Source organism: Nothoprocta perdicaria, unplaced genomic scaffold, assembly GCF_003342845.1.
Source record: "Nothoprocta perdicaria isolate Ctin4 unplaced genomic scaffold, notPer1 scaffold_106, whole genome shotgun sequence".
NCBI classification, from domain to species: Eukaryota; Metazoa; Chordata; class Aves; order Tinamiformes; family Tinamidae; genus Nothoprocta; species Nothoprocta perdicaria.
In genome coordinates, this window is record NW_020454161.1 from 1639542 (window position 1) to 1663804 (window position 24263).

The following is a 24263-nucleotide window of genomic DNA, read 5'->3' on the forward strand; positions in this document are numbered from 1 at the left end:
ACCTTATAAATAAAACAGTTTTTATTAGGCCCGGTTGTCTCCAGCAGCATCAAGGTTCACCGCTGCAGCTATTTGTCTCGGGTAGTGTGCCATGCACTTTCAGGTCACCTGCTGTGCAGGGGCTAAATCTTTCCTGCATGAGAAATGCAAGCAGGTTTGAGCCCCTGCACAGCGTGTCCCTTGAGTTCAGAGGACACCCTGCCTAGGTCATGCAAAATGATTAATGCTAGATGTACACAGCCTGGTCTAAAGCCATTGAAAGCAAAGGAGAGTTTCCATCTGGTGTGAGTGGGCTTCAGGTCATGTTCTTCCTCTTTCACTTGCACTATGGAGAGCAGCATTTCCTAGAATATTGCCTGATGATTATGCAGGAGGCATGAATGACACACAAGGCAGATAGACACATGCTTGCTTTATGTTACCCTACATTTCTAATACTCCGTGAGGTGCTCTTTGCGAAGGGATAGTAGCAATGTTCAAAAATTCTGCCTYATTTTTTAACTCTAGACACAAAAGAAAAACCTTTAAGAAATGACTTAATGAAATGAGAATATTCAAAGCTGTGACACCCTTACTATTACTCCACATTTTTGAAGTATTAGAGGCAAACCACTTCTTCTTCCTCACTTTATGTGTAACATGGATGTGTGAAATATTTGTTCCCACTTCTCAGACGGCCCAGGTAGCAAAACAGATGTATAATAACTAAATATAGCAGTGCATCACCGCTGCTGTATTTCTATCTTAAGAAAGTAAATAACTGTACTGCCAGGATATTTTAAGCAACAGAAATCAGGATCCTTGAACCTAGGGAGTAAGTATTTGGAGGGCAGTTTTCTCTATTTGCCAATCTAGATCATCAGCTGTTCATGGAGAAGGACCATGGCACAGCCATTGGGCTGCCRGTGACACTACTGACATCGTAAATCTGTGCCACTGTCTCAGGGTTTTATCAGTAGTGTAAAAGTAAAGCTGCAGCTGGTGACATGGAGTTGTACATCAATATACTTTGGACACTAATGCATGCAGGTAGACTCCTAAACTCTTTCAGAGACAGGATTAKATCTGGCATTTGTGTAAATACTGATTTTTAAAATCATTTATTTACTAAAACAAAAATGACCAATTAAGATGTACATACTCTAATTAATAAGTCCCTATTTTTAACACTAAGCTTTCATGCTACATAACAATTGATTTGGCTTCTTGTAGCAATCATGCTTGGCCTTAATGTTGTGGAAATGAGTTCTTCTGCTTCTCCACATCCTAAAGCTGGCTCACTTGCTGATTCACATCTTGGAAGGTAACAGTGGCATATTAAAAAACAAAAAGGAACCTTGAATTTTTGGAGTAGCTCTGTGTAGATACAGCAGTCAGTACCAATGTGATGATATTCTAGAAGATGCATTGCAGCTGCCACAGCATCCTTTTTCAGTTAAATTTCTGTAGTCTCTCTCACTAATATCTCCATAGTCTGGACATGTTTGGTTTAATAATCGCTGAAGAGGGATGTTATCAAGGGAAAGCACTGTTAGCCAGGAATTAATGTAATATACGAGTGAAGCTTCTTTGTTTCGTATCCTGTGTGTTGACATTCCCTAGGTACCAAGAGAAAATTACAGAGATAGACTTCTACTGTTATTGTCTCAGTGTTAGGTCGTATCTCCAAACAAACTGTATGAGGAAGGTTATGTTTTGGAATAACATCCTGTGTTTTTGTGCTTAACCACTTTTCGTTGATGGTCTGAAGTTGCATTGTATTAGCCCAAAGTATTTTACAGAGTTAATTGATATTCCAGGTTTGTCCAGGGGAAAATCTACAGCTCCCCACAACATGCTTGACAAGTTATTATATTTACTTTAGTCAAAGCCCGAGTGTGCAGTATCCCTCTTGGAGGTGGTCTATTATTGGAGTCCCATATGCTTTTTGTTTGGGAAGAAAGCAGTCACTGTGTCATACTGTTACACAGGGTATTCTTTTTCAAGGATGTTGGTCCCTTGGGGACCATATCATGCCAGAGTTCCTAAGTCTAATAAGACCTTTGTAGCTCTTATTGTGTTAAAGTTCTTGGGGGGAAGCAAGAGTTAAACAGAAAGTGTAATTCAAGCAACTATACTAGACCACATGTTGAAAAACATGACTGTTAAAGCAGAGAGGCAAAGGCTTCAAAAAGATTCCTGTTGTGGTAATGTAACTTTTTATGTTTCTTCCCAGTGAAACTAAATTGGGAAGGCAATGGGTGATCTTTGTTAACGTCAGTTTTTGCTTGACAGTGATTTAAAATATATTGGAAACTCCATGTCCTTGAAAATCCTCCTAAGGATTTCTAACAAGTGTTAAAGATTTTTTTGTTGAACTGCATTTGGAAAGCTGTGTAGGAGTATCCCACCATCAGAGAATCATGGGATGCTATTTCTATATATACATATTTAGAGAGAGGACAAAGTATATTTGTTTTAAATGGAAGGTGTGACAATTCTACCTTAGCTGGTCCCCTAAATTCCCACATATGTAGACCTAAATAATGTGACTGAAACTCCCCCATATCACAATCAGAATYAGAAAATATGTAGTCTCTTTGTGAGGTGATTTTCACACTATTATAATAAAAATTTTAATAGCYCTGGTATTAAATATCTAGTACATTCTCATTCGGTGACATTTTTGATTTGTCTATGTATATATCTTTATATACCTTAGGGGATGAATCTCCAATGCTCCAAAAGGCAAACTGTGCTTTACAGTGCATTACAGATAAATACCTTACAGTCCTTAAAAGAATGTCTAAATTCCTACTGAACTTTCAGTAGGGAAAGAGTGGGTGATGAGAGAAATGGTCTAGGCATCCACAAGATTTTGGTTTTGCATAGAAATTTGACTTACTAACTAAATCATAATACCAAACAAATACCAGTTGTTTTCTTAAGACAAGAAATATTAATAACTGTTTCAGAGGGACAGTGCTTTTTCTTATCTGGAACCCCAATGGGACACAAACCAATGTATGATGCATAACAGGCTTTCAACGTAGCAGCATAACCAGGATAAAGTAACCAAAATTAAAAGCTTGGAGATTATACAACTATTKTTTTCCCCCTTTATTCCAGCATCTGGTTTCACAGCAACGTCTTTTGATACAAGAAGAATCGGTGAACTTGTTGAGTCTGTATACATCACCTTCTCTGCCCAACATTACCTTGGGACTTCCAGCAGTACAATCCCACATCAGTGTAAGTAGCAAGTTTAAAGCATTCCTGTCTTCCAGGAAGCCTGTTTTCTGCCTATTTTCTCTCTCTCTCTTTCCCCCCCCCCCCCTTCAGCTTCTGGGAATGTAAGCCATTCCAAACTTGAAACAATAATCCTTCTTAATAACAAATAAACAAATACCAGCACGGAGCTTAGCTAAGTACAGACCAGGTGCATTGTATTTATATCTGCAGATCAGATACCTGATTTCAGACATGGTCAAGTAGAGCATACGAGGAGATGATATAATTTGAAATTTTATAGAAAATGATTTTGAGTAAATGATCAGTTGTACCTGGTCAAATGCAAAACTTGTGRCTATTTTTACAATGAAGTTCCAGCAGTGACTTAGGCTGGTATGGAGCATACTGGAGTAAGTATCAGCTATTCCCAGATTCCTGGGCATGGATAAGTATCTTTAAATCTAGACAAAGTCACAGTAACGCAGACGCAAAATCTGGGGCCCTGTGAAACAACTGTAGATGTTGCACTAGTCAAAATTCTGCCCTTTCCAAAAAAGAGAGATAAAAATATCAGTATAAAGTATATGATGGGTCTGCACACTAATGTGTGATTTGTGAAGAAATTTTAGCAGTCTAGATTTCATAGAATACGAATAACCTCTATAATAACTTCTATAAATATTTCGGCTGTGTAAATAAAACCTTCTACTGTACAAAAAAAAAAAAAAAAAAAAAAAAGAGCTTACTACAGTTTGTAATAAGTTCTACTTAATTCCAGTGCTAAATATAGTTCAAATTTCATGTCATTTTATGGCTTTTTTAGTACATGCAATGTTTTCACCAATAATACATTGCTGCAGTCCAGACTTTTAAAATCAGATAGTGACCTTTATGAGGAAAATTGTGTAAACTCTAAATCAGTTCACTAGAAGCCTTTCATGATATTTATAAGCAAATTATTGTTTTTAAGGGATGGGAAAGCTGAACTGATTATGAAAAGTAATGCTTGCTTTTCCAAACCATATCATCAAAACTTTCCTAGCTGATTCAAAAAACATATGACTAGGTTCAAAGAAATTTTATAACATAAACAAAATAAATGAAAATATCTTTAATTTTCTCACTCAAATCGTAAGAGCTTTTGATGTGGTCAGCTAGCACCAGATATTACATTTGGCATTTGAAAAAACAAAGGGATTGATTTATGTAACTAATGTTTATTTCTGTTGCTAAAATAAGTAGCTGTAAATTGTAAAGCTTACTTTGGCATTTGTTTTTCAGGGAAGGGTGATGGCAGAGTGTGAAGTAAGCATATGCCCCAAAATGTGAATTAGAAAGCCTAGTTTGCTCCATCAGAATATGTGGAAYGCAGACTTTTTTTTTTTTTTTTTTTTTTCCATGCCATTCCATTGCTGGTAACCTGCACGTCTCAACATATTTTTATGTTAGATCAAAGCTGTACAAAATTATGCCTCCAATCAATAACGAAGCCATTTATAAGGACTCTTTAAAGTGCCACACACAGTTCTTGATGATTCAGTAGACCAGAATTTAACTATAAAAAATTTACTTTGCAAAGGGGATAACTTGCGTCTGTACKGTCCTCCAGGGAGTCAGGGAATGCTCCAGGAAAAGTAATAGCTTACCATAAATACAGGTAGTTGTTTTGTTTTACTGATTAACTTGCAGTCTGATGGAAAATTATGTTAAAAAAAAAAAAAAAACCTGCATAATCCAACCTCAATATGAACTATTTCCTCTGATCCTTTCTTTTCCTGCACAGGAGATTGTGGAAAGATCTTTTAGGATTTTAAGATAGGTCTCAGTCTTATCATTTCATTAATAATGTTCTGATCAGTAGTTTCTTCTGCTTTGCCTTTTATTACTGATTTTTTTTTTGAAYGATTTCATTACTCAATTTCTCATAGTGTTAAATTAAATTGGAATGTTCCTCCTCCCTTTTTGTCTCCCAGGCAAAGCATAAGGCAGAGATTTTAACATTTTTATATATATACATATATATATGTGTGTGTGTGTGTTTGAAAGTATGGCATCAGACCATTTCTGGGGAGTTATAAAAGGCTAGATCTATAGGAAGCATTTACCAGTGCCACTGTTTTTCTGACAGGCTTCATCATCATTCAAAGAAAAGCCGAAGGGAGAGACCCAGGCTCTCAGACAAGGAGTGACCTTGGCTGGACAGTACGGAGGGAACATTGCTCCAGCCTCAACTCATCCTCATGTTGCTTTGGAGGGAAAGCCAAACAGCAGCCACCAAGCTCTCTTGCAACATCTGTTACTGAAAGAACAAATGAGACAGCAGAAGCTTCTTGTTACTGGTAATGATCATGGCTTCAATACAGTATTAATTTTAAGTGTTATAATGACATTTTATTTATATTAAATTGAACATGGTAATCCAGATTCTATGGAACTTGACCAGAACTTGACTTCTTGCTGGAAGAAGCAGAAGGGTGGGAGAAAGAAGTGTGGTGTCTTTGTTTTGCTTACGGACTTTAGTATTTTCTGCTACACTCTGTTAGCATGAAAGAATTCAATGGTTACGGAGAAGAGAAAACATTTGCTTCATCACATTCATTTTCAGCTCTTGAACACTTGAGCCCAGTATGGCTAGGCATGTCCACTATGGCAATGCATGGTCCACTGCATCAGTGCTGATGCAGACTTCTGTAGTGTGGCCCACTGCTTCTTACTGAGAGATTTCTCTGGCATTAGATCTATTAGGTTATTGCTCTTCACGCTGGAGTGAAATGTCACTGTTTTGCAGGGGCAGTTCCTCTTCATCCTCAGTCTCCTTTAGCGGCAAAGGAAAGAGTCTCACCTGGCATCAGAGGTGCCCACAAACTGCCTCGTCACAGGCCACTGAATCGAACCCAGTCAGCTCCTCTTCCTCAGAGCACTTTGGCCCAGCTGGTTATCCAGCAGCAGCATCAACAGTTTCTGGAGAAGCAGAAACAGTACCAGCAACAGATCCACCTGAATAAGGTGAGTTGCAAAGTAAGGACGTTCCTCTAAATTTGAAGGCTTAATTTAAATTTAAAGACTTTAAAGACTAAATGTAAATGTAAATTTAAATTTAAAGGTTGTGGCAAAGCAAGACTACTGGTGCCATGAGGTAACTCACAATGGGCAGGTTATTGTGTCTCATTTATGCATATTTTATGAGCCTTTGTATTCATATTCATTTTCAGCTATCTGAAAAATAAAATAAATGTGTGGTTGTTGACATCCATGAAAATATAAATGAGTCAAATAGGGATCAAATAGTATCATAGCTTTAAATTGTAGTTTCCTGTTGAAAAGTGATTGATGCCATAAAGATTGCTGAATTGCTATTCGACTTTTTTATTTGCCATTTCCAGTTCAGAAAGCATTCCATCCATATGACTTCAAGTCATATGTTAAGTGTACTCATTACATAATAGTCTGTGGAGTATGTATGTAAGTAATTGGAAGCCAATCAGCTGATTGAATTTTTCCTTTTTCATTGATCAGTTGAAAAAAATGATAAACTATATGATAAAAATTATTAAAATAATTATTTCTCTTTAAGTTTTTTAACAACATTAATGTTCATTAACTACATGGCAATATAAAACTAAGTAACAAAAAAGAAAGAGAAGAAAGAGAAAGAGAAGCAATGCGCTATTTCTATCATCAGATGGAATTGAATTTGACCTCTCTTTCCATGTGGAGTAATACCTTATTCTGGCGGAAAGAAAAACAAAAGGACTATCCACTAATAAATAATAGCAATACCTATACATATATATATATGTGTGTGTGTGTGTATGTATATAATATATATAAAAGTAGCCAGTGCTTCTAGAAGAAATGCGATGCTGTTCCCTGCTCTGAAATGTAGATATGCAAGTAATCARATGCTTTTATCTAAAGAGCTTTCTTCTGCACTTACTAAAACCTTCCAGAACTTGTTTGCCAGAGATTCTAGAACATTTCAAGGATATATTAATCTGTATTTGGATTGGTTCATAATGATATATTAGAGTCAATGACAAAGAATAAAAAGCTGAAAAGTGGCCGTTTAGCCCCAGTACTGATAAGAAAATGAAAAAAAAAAAAAAAATACCAGTCCACCTTACTGGGTGAACTTCCCGTGGGGTTCTGATTCTTTGGAATCTACCAGGAATTCCCAACAAAATTAGAAACAAACCTAGAGTTTAAGTACATAGTTTGTACAGTGGTTTGGTTATTAAATCTTGTCTTAATTAGGAAAAATGAAGTCCAGAAAACTTCAAAGTTCAGGACTGATCCTCGCATGTTAACCCCTCTCAGCTTGGGTGTTTTGATTACTCAACTAGGACTCCAGTTGGCTTTTCTTTGAGTATGCATTCCATATGTTTAATCAAGATGGCATATGCTCATCTTGTAGCCTCAGGTTTTGAAAACATTTCACCTGCCCTCAACTGTCTGAAGAGAAAATAATTTTTAGTAGTGAGGTATTGAGTCCTTGTGCTCTTTTGCAGGATTCACTGCAAAGTGTTTGGTTTTGGATCAAGCATTCCTCATAAGGGAATGAACCAAATTTACATGTTTTTGTTAGATCATATGCTGATTAACTTAAATTTTACCATAACATTCAGGGGTATCCGATGTGACAGATAGGTACATTTGTCCTGAACACTAAAATTAAACTTGAGTCAAATAAATCAAATATGAATCATACAAAGAGATTAGGTAGCTTCATTTCAGTTTAACTAGGAATATATTGAACCTCCCAAGAGCTAGACTGGATAAGAAACTAAAAAGACTGCCATTAGCCTGGAAAACAAGAGGTGTTTTAGACCAGGGAGCAAAATAACCCCCTATCTTCTCACTTCTTAGGAAAAATCTGTGCTTGCATGGACAGAGATGTTTACATTTCTTATTTTCCATTGTTCTGCCTTTTGCTCTTCTGAAGATGATGAAGACTGMAAAAAAAAAGTATAATTCCATCCTTTTTGGTCATGAGAAGAATGCTTTATTTAGTAAAAAGTACTCAAACATTCTCTTAAAAGTTTTTACTTTTAACAAGAACAATTTTAAGCTGACAAGACCAGTTGATCAAGAGCATAGAACAAGTCAGCATTTTCAGTTTCTCATCTTTCTTGTTCTGTTTTTGTTTGTTTTTGGTTTTTTATTTCTTGATATTTAGGACTTAAGCATTTAAGACMTCAGTATATTTCACCATGGACTAAGATTATATGGCATATGTCAGAACACACTGAAATGTCTTTTTGSTTACATCTTTTTCTGGAAGATCTGGAAGATTCTGGAAATGTGGGTTAAATTTTCCTGTGACAAGAGAAGGAGAGAGAGAGTAACAGTTTTTCCTCAATTTCTCAGCCTTATATATGTATCTTATATTTAAGCAATTATTTGGTAAAAGACTATACTTCAGGAGCAAGCCAGAGCTGCCGTAAGGGTGGAAACAAGCAAAAATCTAACAGATCAGAGGTGAAGAATTGAGCATTTGGATGAATCATTTTCATTCTGAAAATATACCAGTGCCAAGAAGTGTGTGTCTGTCCTTTCCAACAAAGAGAAGTTCCCCTATGGATTATTTCTGATCAGCTGTCAGATGCTGGGTTTTTGATGTGGGAAACTGTAAACACCTCTGCTGAGGTCTGGCATTTATGCTTAGTAGACTGACCTTCTGAAAATATTCTAGCTTGAATGCAAATGTTGACATCTCATCCAGAGGTAGGTAGAAAGCCTTGTCCCAGCTTTCTGGGGGAAAAATAACAACGAGCGAGCGGTAACTGAACTCCACTTGTCTTTAGGAAGATCGGCTTTGCTGTTGTCAGCTCTAATACACTTCTGTTCAAATGACAGCTTATTTCTCAATAAGGCCCTTTGATCACTATAGTTGGACTTCCTTCTGCTCAATAACGAGACTGAAACCCCCAGTTAAAATCATTGCAATCAGGTCCTCAAAAGACTATGGCTACCATAAATAAAAAGTAAGATCTTGATGTTATGGATGTATCTCTGCATCTGAAAAACATAGACTCTGCCACTTACAAAGGAAACAAAGAAAAAAAAAAAAGATTTTTGATATCACTAATGGAAGTGCAAAGCCACTGGCCAGAGTCTCTGTTCAAGAAAATCTTACAATTAATAATGTGAGCAATGAATGAGTGGAGACCTCTGCCTTTAAAGGTTACTTTTATCTATGCGTATGATGAGTAAAATCCTGTCTCTACTGAAGCAAATGACAAGCTAGCACTGGCTTCACTGGGACCACAGTTTCATTTAGTCAGTTATGAGAACACTACATGTGTTCTTACAATAAATATTTATAAGGCTTTAGGTGTTTGCAAATATTTTTCCATGGTAAAATCTCTTTTTTTTTTTTTTGTATTGGAGTAAAAAGAGTTAAAATAATGAGGCAGTTTGCAATGTGTATGAAAATACAGCTTTGGAGACTTATAAAGAGTACCTGAATTTCAGTTTTATTCAAGTTTAGAGTATCTTTTTATAGGAAAGGTGTAATTGAGTAAGGCTGTGAGGTGAAAAAATAAACGACAAAAATGTATAGAGAATTCATTTCTGCTTTGCATGCTAATGCTGATTGTCCAGTATTTATTAATTAAAAAGAAGAGATGTTTCTAGTGATTTATTGATGAGAAAAGCAAAACAAAAATGAAACAAAACAAAACAAAAACAAAACAGGAAGATATTTATTGTCAATAGGAATATTGAAACAGAAGCAATTAATGCCAGATAAATCATATACTGCTCTGATTGCTTTCTATTGTAATATCAAAGACTGTATCCAGGCTTCACTTGGAGTAAACGGCCATCATTTCATTAAAGGTGTCACAAGGGAAGCTGCAGCTTTCCAGCTAAATCTTTCTGACTAGAATCTTCTGAAGGTGAGAGGTAGTAAGATGGATATTTCTTCTTTCAAATATTTCAAATAGTGTTTTTATTTGGAGGGAAAGGAGAGGTTTCTACTATACCAATAGCAAAAATAGTTTGGAATCTGAAAAAAGAAAAGCCAATGCATTTTCTTCTTTATTGAGAACTAACATGTAAACTACATGAAAAAAAATGGAAGATAAATAAACCCCTGAGAACTGTTGTAGTGTATGGGTAACTGAGAAACAGTGAGCAGGTATCACGATGATTCAGTCCAGCTAACACTATATAGGGCTAGTAAAATCAAACTAGTAGCTGTAGGAAAGAAGGAGAAAAAGTGTTTTCTGTAAACAAGTTCTTCGAAACAACAGCTGTGTATTTAAAATCAACAGTCTTTAAAGGAAAGAAATATGTTGTAGCTGTTGCAGGAATATTCTCTGTCCTTTGTCTCTCTGTAAAGAAAATACATGTTTAGAAATTACATGTTTTACAAGAGCTTGTCATTACAGTGGGGACACAAAAACAATGGTTGCACCTGAAAAAAAATTATAAAATGGTTTGTTGCAGTGTCTAGATTATTTATACCCAATCCATTTTTCTGTACAGCCAAGCAGGTTAGATTGTCTTTGATGTCTTTTTTTGGTGAGACTCTTACAGCTCTACAATAGAGCTGACTTCCGTAAATGCTTCCTCTCCTGCTGCCACTGTTTACTTTGGCACATCCCTTACAGTTTAATTTCCTGAAAATGAAAGGAGAAAAAATAAAGGCTACATTAGCATGAAGTTATTTTTTGGGTGACTCCTTTATTTGGAATAGCCATAAAAGTAATATGTGATGTGCTGGCTTGAGAAGTTCAATCTGTACAGTTCTATATGAATTCATTAGATAAAACACTTTTATTATTATTAATTTAAAATGTACAATGAATAAATCTCACATTAAGCAAACACCTTCTCATAGTCAAAACTGTGTATTAAAACCAGAAGAAAGACCTCTATTTAAATTTCAACTTACCAGAAATATCTATTTTTGGAGGGATCTATCTTAGTTAAAGTGAAGGATTTAAATATTTAGCTTAAGCAGAAGCATCTAACTGCACCGTAAAAGGACTTGAGCAGTGTTTGATGTGTACTGCTCATATGGAGAAATGGGACAATGTGTCTTAGCAGTCTGGCCATCCAGGGTGATTTTAGTGGTTTTGGCTTCTCCCTTGCCCTCAGCCTCTTTTTTTCGTGTTTGTCATATGAGAGGAAATGACTGTACTTCCTCATAGCCCCTTTCCTTCTCCACCTCCCTCTGAACTCCTTGAAGTTCAGCAACTTGTAGCTGAGTTCTGGCTTTATTCTCAATTTTACCGTCAGGACCCAATGTAAAGCATTTCTTTTTTTTAAATAAGATTCTGCATAAAATATTATGACATTTATGCAGTTTGTGAAATCTATTCTGAAAATATATATACATTTTAATTTAACAGAGCTTTACAAAGTTTAATTTGCTTAGCTCCTGCAGTCACTGAAGTCTGGAGTACATCTCCTCCTGACTTCCCTGCAAATCAAAATGCAAATCAAAATGACACTGTAGTCTCCCTATACCTCACATCCTTGTATCATGCCTCTGATTACATGCAGAAAGCATCCAAAGCTGTATTATGTACAGGTTAAATACCACAGGACATAAAGTGCTGAATCATAAAGCTCAGCAGCGCTGAAGATCTGTGCCATATCTCAGCGTCAAGGAGAGAGAGGCCGCCATAAAAGTGAAAAAGCATGAAAAAAACAGTAATGAGCTAAATATGTGTCTTAGCTGTGGACATGCACCCATTTTCTCTTGGCTCTCCTAGTAGAACAACCCACCTGATGTCAAGTCGCTGGCATATGGAACGTTTTACAGATGGATCAGCATCAGTGACTCTTGTAGCTGTGGATGATTATCTGTCACACAGATGTTTCAGCTTGTGTTTTCTTGCCAGCCAAGCAGCCAGCCAGACTCTTTCCTTTTTTTTTTTTTATTCTTTTCCCTGCTTGAGGCATGAGGAAGGATCACCCCCAGATGTTCGACTAAGCGACAGAAATCCGTGTGCCCAATGTGAACACACGCAGCTCGCTTCAGTGCCTTCCTGGTCAGCACCAGCCCCCGAGAAACAACTGGAAAAGATTTATGGGTTCGATGTGAGAAGTTTTCCAGACTCTACTTATTAAGAGGAGACACTTTGCATTAGTTGCACTAGGAAGTATTCCTCAGCTTAGAGCAGTGCCACCTGCACCATGAAGGAAATGTGTTTTGATTTGCCAGTTACTAGAGAAATGGAAAAGGATTTTTTTTCTTTTAACTAAGCTGTTTTGCTCCCTTTGCATCCAGAATGAAGGGTTTCTCTCCCTGAAGCCTGTAGATGGATCTTTCAGCTTGTGTTGCTGGCTTTGTGCGAGTTCCTGAACTGAGCTACAGGCTCCAGTTCATGGTTCACATAACAAATCTGCCCCACGCTGGGGCAGCTTTTTCCATCTGCTTTAGCAAGCAGATTAAAGCAAAGAACTGCAACTCCCATATTTTGCACCAAGAGACCTTTATTCAAACTATCCAGTAACCCAGCATATATCTCAAGTTTGAAAGACTTTTTAGCTGTGRAGATGGACAGAAGAGGAGAAAAAGGGGGAATGCAAGTATAATGATAAAAGATGCTTTTTCCTTTCTAGGTGTATTTGGCCATGGTGATACAAATGATTTTTTGCTGATTTCTTTATAGCAAAATTTTAACCGTCTTACTCATTGTGATTGATGTGCAATGAGTTTTCATTTTTTCTGCCTTATTACTAGTGTAATATTATTACGGAGCACTCTTTACATATATGCTATTTTCTACTGCAGGCTAACAAGTGACATTTTGCTTATGACCTGTGTTTCTTTTCTTTCCTACACGTTTGTTAGAGGGACACAGCTCTCTGGTTTTATTATGCATGCTTGATTTTTATCAGTGCAAATCTAGCAGCTCTCAGTGTTTGCCGTCTGCAAAGAGAGTAACCGTTGCCCTCCTCCTCCTTCCAGATGCTCTCCAAGTCCATCGAGCAGCTGAAGCAGCCTGGCAGTCACCTGGAGGAAGCTGAAGAAGAGCTGCACGGAGACCCCTCGATGCAGGAGGAAGGAGCTCCCGCTAGTGGTGCCAGCAGTAGGGCTGAGAGCAGCAGTGCTGGTGCGGATGACAGAATAGGACAGCAGGTGGGGGCTGTGAAAGTCAAAGAGGAGCCGCCCGACAGTGATGAGGATACTCAGACCCAGCAAATGGAATCTGGGGAGCAAGCTGCTTTTATGCAACAGGTAATAGGCAAAGATCTAGCTCCAGGATTTGTCATTAAGGTTATTATCTGAACGTCACATGCGTTTTCTAGGCTTTGGTAAGCAGTTGTGCTTTGATTCACTGAACTAGCAAATCCCAGTTTATCGTTCGAGGAATTTAACAACGGCAGAGGTGTTGTATGCACACTTATAACCATAGTGATGCTCTTCCTTAAGGCCATTAGTTGAGAGAAATACCTGTTGCAGTCAGTTATTCTACCTAGAGCTTTGCATAATAACTAGAATATGTATTAGGCCAGGATTGTCAGGGCATTTGCTTAGTTCTAGTGAAACGGCGCTTGTATCGCCCAGCTTGTTGAGATCAGCACTTGCTGGAACTAGTTTCCAGACCTGATTGGTGAAACAGTCTTGTTCTCTGATTTTGAATCCTCTGACTTTTGCTTTCATCTATCTGTATATAATGTACCATACTGTAGTCTTGAACACTGTTAACAATAGGGTATCTTCTCCCCGGTAGACAGGTACTGACTGCTATCCTGGTGGTTCTGGGCTTGTGTATAAAGTGTAAGTTAGAGAAGACCAGAGTTACAAGGTGGATGTAAAGATGCAAAGCAAGGCACTGTTTAAAATTTGCACTGCTCAGTTTATTTTTTACTCCGTCTTATTTGACGATACTGTCCACAGAGACATCCTCAATGAAGCAGATGCAAATACAGGCGAGAAGCAAAATGCAGCATTAGGTTCCAGTCAGATACTATGATTTTGCAGGAAAAGCACAGACCTATTATTACTATCCGATATCCAATCACATGTTTATTTTTTCAAATAAAGATTAAGCATGCGATCTCGCATAAGCTTTACTGCTGGGTCTCACGGACACATTCTAAAACAGTGACTTTGTGTAAAATGCCGTCTTGGCAAAAGGAAAATGCAGCCCCTTGTAGAGAACTKTAGCACTGCTGTAAAGCGAAGCACATTCGGACGGGGCGTTTTCCGAGAGCTGGGGTCCCTCCTCTTAGTCGCTGGAAAAGCGGAGCGAGCGATGCTGGATGCAGTGGAAGGGCCTGTTTATTTAAGTCGCTGCTTTGTCAGGTCCCTGCTGTTCTCCTGCAGAAAAGTGATTCTGCGAGGGGGAGCAGGAAATGCCTTATGGAAACAGGAAGCCCAAGTGATTCATGTGCTGAGGAATGTAAGGCGGGGGAACGGGCTGGTGTTCTCTCTGTTTTTAAAGGCACTCTATGAATTGATTTATTGTCAAAGAAAATAACAAAGCGAGTAGGGAAATTGTTAAGGAAGCTTTCCAGTGAAACATTTCCTTCATATTCCCTTTTGATATGTTTACTTTGTTTTATAGGTTTACTTTTGTTAAGCTAGTTAAAGATTCATTGTATTAAGGCCCCTTTTAATATGGATAATCCCAAACTGACCTGGAATCCCTGTCAGTTTTTTTTCTATTAAAAATATTTATATTTCTAAAGCTAAGGTATTTTAAGGTGCAGTATCCTGTTTCAAAAGAGATAGCTGTTTTGCCAAATGTAGAAATTGTTCTAATATATGTTATTAGCATGTGTTATTTACATTTTGCTCTAATATTATTAAATCTCTCATAAAATGTTACAGCTTCTAAAGATACATTATCCTTTTTATTAAAAAGACCTCTAAACAAATTAAATGACTAAATAGTCACTATGAAATGAAAGGCTTCCTGAAACATTAGATCATCTTTTATAGGAAAGATTTACTAATTGACAAAGTGCAGGTGTTTTTTATGTGTGCTTCATATTTTAATAATAATCTTTCAACATCTTGAATTGAAAAATCACTTCTCTTTGAAAAGAGTGAAAACATATATAGCGATGAAATTAGGTATTTTTCCCATTCTATGTAACAACTTTTTTTAGACACCTAACTTCAGCTTTGTCAAAAAGGGATAGTGCATCTTTTAAGATACATTTTATTTTGGGAGAAACTTGCAAATGGGAAGACTTTTGTACGATATCACGTCAAAGATGTATTCACAAAAGAAAAAAGRTATTTTTATAATGTCATTCAGGTGACAAACCCCAGTACATTATTGGACTTCAATTCAGACTCTTATCAATTTGGATAAATTAGAGAAACTACCTGGAACCAGTGAAAATGAAAACTGGGTTTAAACAACCACATTTCTAATTGATAATTGTCTCTTATGTTTTAAATCTACTGTATTTATTATAATTTACACCCTTAGAGGTGATCTCTTGTTTTGTGTTGTAAATATATTCTGTTTGTATGTTCCCTTTTTTTGCCTTCTGATATAAGTCTCTTCCTTTCTCAAATAAAGTTTTTTTTTTTAAAAGATCCCCTTTCAGATATTTGACTTTGTGTAAAGTTGATAACTTAGTCGTGGTTGGGCTTTTGTATAAAGAAATGCGCTTGCTGCACATTATTGAAGCAATTGAAGATTTCAGGAGCAAGGTTTTTATTACACTATTTTTACAATGATTACACAAAGTCTCTTTTTGGTCTCTTGTTTTATCTTACATCAACCATTATAAGTTTTAGTGAATGTTGAAATACTATTGATGCATGCTCATTTTTCCATCATGACATTCGTCTTGACTATGTGATCATAAATAACATTTATGTTTTGGAAAGATAAAGTTGAATCTCAAGCTCTTGATTCCTAATTACCCAAAATTTAGGTGATCTGAAATAATTTCCATTACATTTCTAAAGTCCATCTAGAACCGAAATGATATTCATCTGAATCTGAGCTTATGGTGACCTTTTTGGTATTCTTCAAGACCTTTGCAAAACTAGAGGTCACATATAAATATGTGGGGAGGGAAGGGGAATACACAAACTTTTCAATCTTCAAGAGACACTTTATGGAGGTGCCTTTTGTCTAAATACTCATGTCYGAGCTAGAAGAGCAGCATTAAATATTTCCAGTTTTCAGAATTCCTGGTTTGGTGGCTATAGACATTTTTTTTTCTGAATTTATTACTTATGCATCAGAGCACCCCCAATAAATAATCATAATCTGATAAAACTCATAAGTCACATTATTTTTCCAAGAGTCCTGTGTATTGTTTTTTGGAACAGCAAGTAACTATTCTGTCCTATTGTCCAAAAAATAAAGTTAATATAGGTGCCAGTTCAGAAGTTTATTAAGAAATTTACTTAGAGTTTACATTTACTACTGAGTAAAAAAGCTTCATCGTATTCAAAATTTTATTCAAGATAATATATATTCAGTTCATTACTGAACTGTAACTACTATAACATTAGCCCTTCTTTTGGCATTAACAACATGGGATTAAATGCTGACTGCCTCAGCAAAGCAGGAGCTTTTTGATGCTACCACCACTCATCTTTTCTATTCAAGAATTCATTCATGCACTATCTTCACTGCGTCATCATCATCATCATCAAGATTTTTAAACCTCCTTGTTACTTAATCCAGCTATACCCTGTTTTTGTCTTCACTGGCATTCTAAGGTAAAATTTATAAACATTAGTCCCAAGGACCAATTTAAAAATGTTTACTTATTTCTCCCCCTTATGAACACTTGACAATTTGCAGCCAGAATTAGTTAAGCCAAGTTAATTTCCTTATTGTATTTTGTCTCACTAGCAGCATGTCCTACTTATCCACTTAAGGGATGTTTGTTTGCTTTTCATTTATTTGTTTAGTTTCTGATTTCCTTATGCAATTCCTGTCATCTGGGTGGTAGCAGTACTTCTGTACCTCATTTCTCAGTGGAGTAATGTAGATCAGACCATTACAAGGTGGAGTACTCCTCAGGCAAATGGGTCATCATCATGGATAAAATAACCTTGTATGTTTTTATACTGCAATCCACTGATTTTTTTTTTTTTGTGGGATTTACCATTGCATGTGAAAGACTTTGTGCTTTGCATCTTTTTCCCTCTTTTTAACTCATCTTAATGTAGAATTACACCAAAAAAAAGTGGAAAAAAATATGATTAGGCCAAAAAACATAGCTAGTGACAAGGCTGGGCAGTAGAGACTTCTGGAGTCTGGAGTCTATCCACAAAATCGTATGCCCAAACAGAACTGGGAAGAGGGATCTTTTTGGCACACCCTGATTTCTAGTCCCAATTCGCTGAGCTCCAGTCAGGCTCCTGTTGCTTATTTYGGTTCTGGCCCCACAACTAACGTAGGCCGTAGTGGATAACTCCCCATTCTGCATGMAGGTACACCGAGCTCTTGGAGACCCACGGGCTTCTTCAGCGTCAGCTGAGGGTGAAAAGGGTACTGGCTTATTAACTTGAAACCATTCTTCAGTGACACCTAATGCTTTGTTATGGCTACCTGGGGACCTCAATCACTAGAGTTGTTTTGACAGACCAGATACTTACTTGTAAGTGATTCAGTCCCTTAATTAGTTGGTTAAATGAGATTGTTTGAATTGAAGGCTGTGGAGCCTCTGTAGCATTTGGTTTAATCTTCTATAGATGCCTTAAATTGACTGTATTTGCTCTAGCAGTATGCAGCCCTGAAAYATAAGGGAGGTTGTTTGGAAGATGTGGAAGATGTGTGCCACTTCAATGTGCCCTCTGCACATCTGGTCCTTCCAAGCTGATAGCAAGGTACACTTCTGGCCTTGAAGACTGCTGAGTCTTCAGATCAAATATGAGATGTAGACTATCCCCAGAATGCAAAAAAGCAATTCAAGAATCATGTGAAAATTTTTGCATCTGCATGAAGAGAAGCCCCATTTGGATATTTTCAATAGCTTGCATTCTTTACTCTTGAGGCTCATCCATCTGCATAATGCTTTTATTAAGAGAGTCAAAAATGTAGATTTATATCCTATGCTACAGGAAGATTAATCGTTTTCTTTACGTTGATTCTACCTGAGAGTACATCATAATGAAATATTTTTCCAAATAATTTTCCTTTTCTAGCTGAATTTGAAAACAATCCAGATTTTCTGATCATAATCAAATTCACTTTGCTATGAATATCAAGAAGATTGTTATTTTGGCTTGCCTCTCCTCTTGGCTTTTGCAGCTGACAGTTTACAAAAAGGCTTATTTTGTTACATAATGAAACTCAGAACTGATTTATTTGAGCAACAAGATAGCATTGATATGGTGTGACAAATKATTTATCTTCGTCAATACCTGCATCGAATAATGTTCATAAAGCTTTTATTTTTAAATCCAAAATCTTGTTACAATTTTCTTCCTTCAGATACTTGAGAGACAGCTCCCTGATTCCCGTTACTAGTCCTTTCTGTCAGAGAAAGCAGCGTGTAAGGAGGCCTCTAGGACAGCACTAGATAAAAATACTTAGGGATACATAACTAGCATGACTTGAAAGTTTCTAAGTCCAGATCCCAGTAATTATCACTTCACATTTTGACAGTCAGATGATACTACTTTCATACCATTAGGTAATTCATCATTTCCTGTATCATACAGTATGATTTTTTCATTATTGTTACTGAAGAGGATTATGTGTTCTTGGAAAGCTGCTTTGTTAGATGCTCTGTTTCTGGAAGAGTTCTCTGTTGACCTCTGAATGTTCCTCTCTCCCCTTCTGTCACACACACACACACACACACACACACACACACACACACACACACACACATTTTCATTTTCTTCCTTCCGTAAAAATGTGAGCATTAATAAATGTGTTCCTCAGTATACTATTGGCTAAATCTTAATAAAGTTCTGTTGTTTAATGTTGTGGAAGAGAAGCCCAGCCTGAATACCTTGGAGACATAGGTGCTGCAATGCAGAAAGCAGTACGTGATCTGTCTGCTCTCGTGTTCTGGCCTGTGACCTTTGGCTGCCCAGCAGACAAGGACGTCTTGCTGTTCCTTCTGCCTGTATTTCCTCAGCAAAGGATCTTGTGGAAAGTGCAGCGATGAGATTGCAGCAAGGCAGCAATCGTGAGGGCTAAACGGCCTTTGTTCAGGTTTAATGTGAAAAAGCTCGTAAAGCAGGAAGGGTTCAGTTAGTCACATTAGGCTTTCTTCTGATTTAGCACCCATTAAGAAGAGCACCACAGTATTTTTAGCTGGCAGTTTAAAGACTGTAAAATCAGATCTCTTTTTCAGTGCCTTTACCAGATCCAAGATGGCCAATGGGCAGAAGGAAAGAATGCCGCTGGGAAATGCACTCCCTCTATGCCCAGAGGGGTGGATAACCAGTGGGAAGACTAGTCCTTCTTCTTTCTACATTGTCTTTTACAGAAAGCACAAGTTCACGAACTATGACAAAGTCAGCTACCTAACGGCACACTGACACCCGTGGTGACTGAGATCCCCTCAGTTCTCTCCATTTTTGATTCATTTTTGAAACATTGTCTTAGGACATCAGAGGATCCCGTGTCCAACAGTGGGTATCCTTGATATCTCGAGGATATCTCAATGCATCTTTTCAGAATGTCTATGTTCTCATTTTATAGGTCTTTCATCATAGCTTCTGTTTAGTTTCTCCCACTTTGTAATAAGAAACTAGACCAGTTTCTGTGTAGCTTTAGTTTTCTAAAGCTACAGACTTTGTATGGAGATCCTCAAAGCCATCTCTGTGTTTCTGACTGAAAAATAAAAGTGGCAGCACTAACCCAGGTGTCATTGCCACATGTTCAGCCCAGGGATACTTCATTTGAATAGCTCAGATCCAACCATTTCTGGAGAAGCGCAGGCATCGCGAGGGTGGGTGATTTCAATTAAAGTGCATTCAGCATTGCCTTGCACTGGCAACACTAGCACTTGCACTGGCAACACTAGCAAGAGAAAAGTGAAAAGAACAAAACTTCCTTTCTTCAGCAAGAGACTGAGAATGAGCATAGAGATATATTTATCTGTGATGAATAACAAACTGATGAAGCAGATTGCTCAGAGTACTAACTCTCCCTTTTACGTAGCCCTTTCTGAGAGCTTCGATTGAATCAATCGAGTACCGTCAAATAGCTTGGACCTTAATACATGGAAGTAATCCTCTTACCTCCATTGCCTTTTTCCCCTCTAGAAAAAAGAAAAAAAAAAAAAAAAAAAAGAAAGAAACACTAAATGAATTTGATTATTGGGCTGTGGGGGTTTGCACAAATCGCTGTAATTCAGTGAGAAGACAAGGGGATGGCTTGACCAGACAGGACTTTTCCACCACGCAGCTGACACCCTGAAGCCCATGCACATGGTCCCTCGGGGTCCCATGCTGTGAAAGACTCATCCCCCATGCTCCTGAATCTTACAGCCAAAGGGCTATGACAGCCACTGAGCACCAAGATTTTTCCACATCATGAAGTATGAAGTGGAGGGTTCTCCTCTGCAGGAGGCCAGAGCTACCAGAGTTCTGCCTGCCTTCATGAAGCTCATGTTGTCAAGATTTGCTGAAGTGGCTTATCATAGAGAAAGTTTCACAGTGTAGTTTACTTTGGGATTTCAGTAACCAATCCTGGAGGCCAGGAGGCCAGTTCACTTAAACCTGAAGAGATACTTTGAATTYATCTGGACAAATAGAAGAATAATTTAAATGTTCAGTTCTCTTTCTTGCTGTCATTGTCACTKGCACATTTAGTATCATTGCAAAAAGCTGAATTTTGACTTATAGGCATACATGGTAGGTTACAGAGACAGAAAAGTGCTTTAAAGATTTCTACATCTTCTTAACAGGATCAACTCTATTGTGTTTACCTGCTCTTCTGAACAATTGGTTTCAGCTAGAACTTAAGGATGTCAGATGAAAAAGCACTTAATGCTTGATTCATAGCAAGTTATTATCTGTGTATTTCACACTTTTCCTTCGCCTGCTTCAATATGAATGTTAAATATTGAAAAGAAAAATTTCAGGTTAGATGTTTGGAAATACAGATAGAGTTTTAATATCACAGAGGACAAGTCAGAAAGGAGGGACACCATTTCACTGAAGTTGGCTGCATTCAGCATGAAGAATCCTGCAAATGCAACAGTAACTTCTGCCAAGCAGGACCAATATAAATGTATTTCGTTCTTCTATGCTATAAAAGCTTCCTACATTGGAAAAAGTCCTTGGGCACAATAAATCCAGCAGGTTGAAACCTTACCACTGACTGCAAAGCCTGGATATTCAGTGAAAAATTATTAGGCCAAAAAATACTCATACACACCTGGCTTACTGCCAGAACAGACTCAGTACTGACTTAATCTCCTTCCCTGCTGCTCACTGTTGCAATGCTCTTCCACTGCTAGCAGATAACTATCATCTCCCCTACTGCTGCTATTGGAAGCAGCTGCTGCACTTCATCCCCATGTTGAGCAGTTCTTCAGAAGTACTGAGGTTCTTTCTTTCCTTTCCTTCCTTCCTTCCTTCCTTTCTTTCTCTCTTTCTCTCTTTCTCTCTYTCTCTCTCTCTCTCTCTCTTTCTCTCTCTCTCTCTCTCTCTCTCTCTCTCTCTTTCTCTCTTTTTAAAAAAAAGTCTTTGGAATAAGGAATAGAGTGGATGCTTCCAGGGACCAGGACAGGAAAAAGAAAACCATGTAAATCTTCTGTTCTGAGCAATTCACCAGGGATAAATTTAGTTTCTTCAGTATCAGCAGAAGCCAATGGACTGAATTTCACTTTCTTTCATAGCACTACATAAATGATGGCATTATAGGAAATGCAAGCTATAAGAGCAAAGGAAAGCTAGCAAGCTCCCTCCCTCTATAGGCCTGATTTCCTCTGGGCCACTGTGCAATTGTGGTAGCTCAGGGGGCAATGGGCTCCTTGCAGAACTTACCTCATTTTCCTCAATAGACAGAAGCTGAAGAAACAGCAAAGTGTGAAAATCAGAGTTGCTTTCCAATAACGTATTTTGCAGAGAAGGATGTAGCCCTAACATGTCTCAGGCATCTCCAGAGCCCACACGTGGGTCAGGGACCTCCTAGCACCACAGCTCTATGGCAGCCACAGCTCTTCCTGCTGCCCAGGTTCGGGCTGAGAAGGGGCCCTCTGTCCTGTCCTCCCTAGCAGACAAAATTGCAATGAGGGATTCACAGCTTTGCTTTTCAACTGATGATTTAAACATGTTCTATAGGGCATTCAGACCAAATAATTTCACCTGAAATTCACTGCAGCTTTCAGGGAGTAGGAGTAAGGGATCAGAGAATGAAAAAAAAAAGTTAAAAAAAAAAAAAAAAGACATCCTGCCAGTGCTATTGCTTACATTTGCTACAAGCATGAGATGCTGATTTTCACATTCCTGTCATTGTTGTCCCCATTTTAGGAGAAAACTTGCCTTAGATTCATTGTAAAACAAGAATTTTCCAGATTGAATACTTAGTAAAAGTAAAAAAACAGAGGAAAGAAAGCATCCAAAGTAGTAGAAGGAAAAAAAATCCCAACCCTTAAGCCTCAATATTCATTACATCTTGAACCTCACTTTAATAGCTTGAGAAATATTATAATAACTAGAGATTGTGCCAAGAGTAGCAACCTTCTATCATCTTTGTTATACTACTTATTAAATACAATTTACATTTATTTTTCCAGCTGGAGGATTGTACTTTGATTTCATTGTATAATTATCAATTATTAAACTCAACACTTCAGTGCTGGACCTGAAATCAGAAACACTGAGGTTTCTTTTATTTCTTGTTTCCTCCCTCTGGGTTAAGGAAATAGACAGAGCAAAAGATGAAATATCTGAAATGTTTAGGAAATTATCCCGTGCGTATTCTAWCAGAAAGATGTAGCATACATTTTTAATTTACTTTGAAGAACAAGTTTCCATGTGCTGAGAATGTTTCCCCTAAATTCTAAGCTCTCTTCACATGAAAAGCATTTTGTGATCTTTAGAACTTACCATTTACAAGAAATATTCCTCCATGTCATCACCAAAACCTCGTAGGGGTTGATCATTTAGTCACAGTGACAATCAGTCACTGCAATTTATAGTTCCTTTTCAAAGTGATCTACAATCTTGTCCCTACTATGCAAACAAACAAACAAACCCCACCACACAAACCAACCCACCAGTGATTTCGTTTGGCATCTCCAACCAGTGCAAGGTTAGTTACAGATAGATGGGTAAGTGTGCTAGGTGATTTTGATAGTTCAATGCTAAGTAAAATTGAGGATGACGGATGATTCTTCTGACTGGCAATTCTTCCGATTGCATTATGGCATGGATAAACAAATGGATAAACACACTGCAGCTTGTAGCAACTGGCCTTGACAACCAAAATTACATTCCAGTCATATTGCTGGGAAAACAGAAATGAAATAAAAATACTCTGTAATACATTTGTGGAGAAAAAACTATTGCAAAGGACTGTCAGAAAAGTGTTAGAATTTCGATTTGCAACATACTGAAGACATTTCTCTTGACRTTGTTTTTTTTTCCTCCGAATTAGATCACCAGTCCTAACCTTCCATGTAAACATGGTAATGCTTCCTGAATATTCACATGCTCAGGGCACTTTGAGCTGCACCTTAAAAAATAAATAAGGAATGAACTTGTTTGGCATTTCAGACTGATGATCATAGCCAGGCAGTCCRTTCAGCCTGCTACTATATTCCCTCTAACTTTATTTTTGTGGGCATCACGCATTTTTAAAATGTTATACATTTCCCTGAACCAATCTAATATAAAAGATTTACTGTTACAGTTTGTGTGTGGCCGGGCACTGGCATATGGAAAACATGTTTCCTGCTATTTAATTTAATTACTCTAATCACGTGCCAGCCCCGGGCATGTCATTCTGGACCTCTGAGGCTCTTTGTCTGTCAAAGAGATGGACAATATCTTGGCTTTGTTTAGTTGCTCTGCAGGCTGCAGATAAAACCACTGAAATACAGACTGTTTGTTTAACCAAAACTTTGCATTTTTACCATTTGGCTTTGATTTTTTGTTTTACAAGAGAAGATGACATTTTGGCCTTGGTGAGCTG

General features: G+C 37.6%; 1 protein-coding gene across 5 annotated transcripts in view; it reads left to right on the forward strand.

The window, feature by feature from the left end:
- The window catches only part of HDAC9 (histone deacetylase 9), a 324682-nt gene that overhangs the window by 225714 nt on the left and 74705 nt on the right, over positions 1 to 24263 (forward strand). For 4 of the 5 annotated variants that reach the window (XM_026044890.1, XM_026044899.1, XM_026044915.1 and 1 more), the window contains 4 exons: positions 3109 to 3231; positions 5339 to 5549; positions 5999 to 6216; positions 13139 to 15333. In XM_026044890.1, coding sequence (XP_025900675.1) covers positions 3109 to 3231; positions 5339 to 5549; positions 5999 to 6216; positions 13139 to 13459 — 873 coding nt within the window. In that variant the 3' untranslated portion in view covers positions 13460 to 15333. Of the gene's footprint in view, positions 1 to 3108; positions 3232 to 5338; positions 5550 to 5998; positions 6217 to 13138; positions 15334 to 24263 lie in introns of those variants that run through there. The other variant, XM_026044923.1, reaches the window with a different exon arrangement.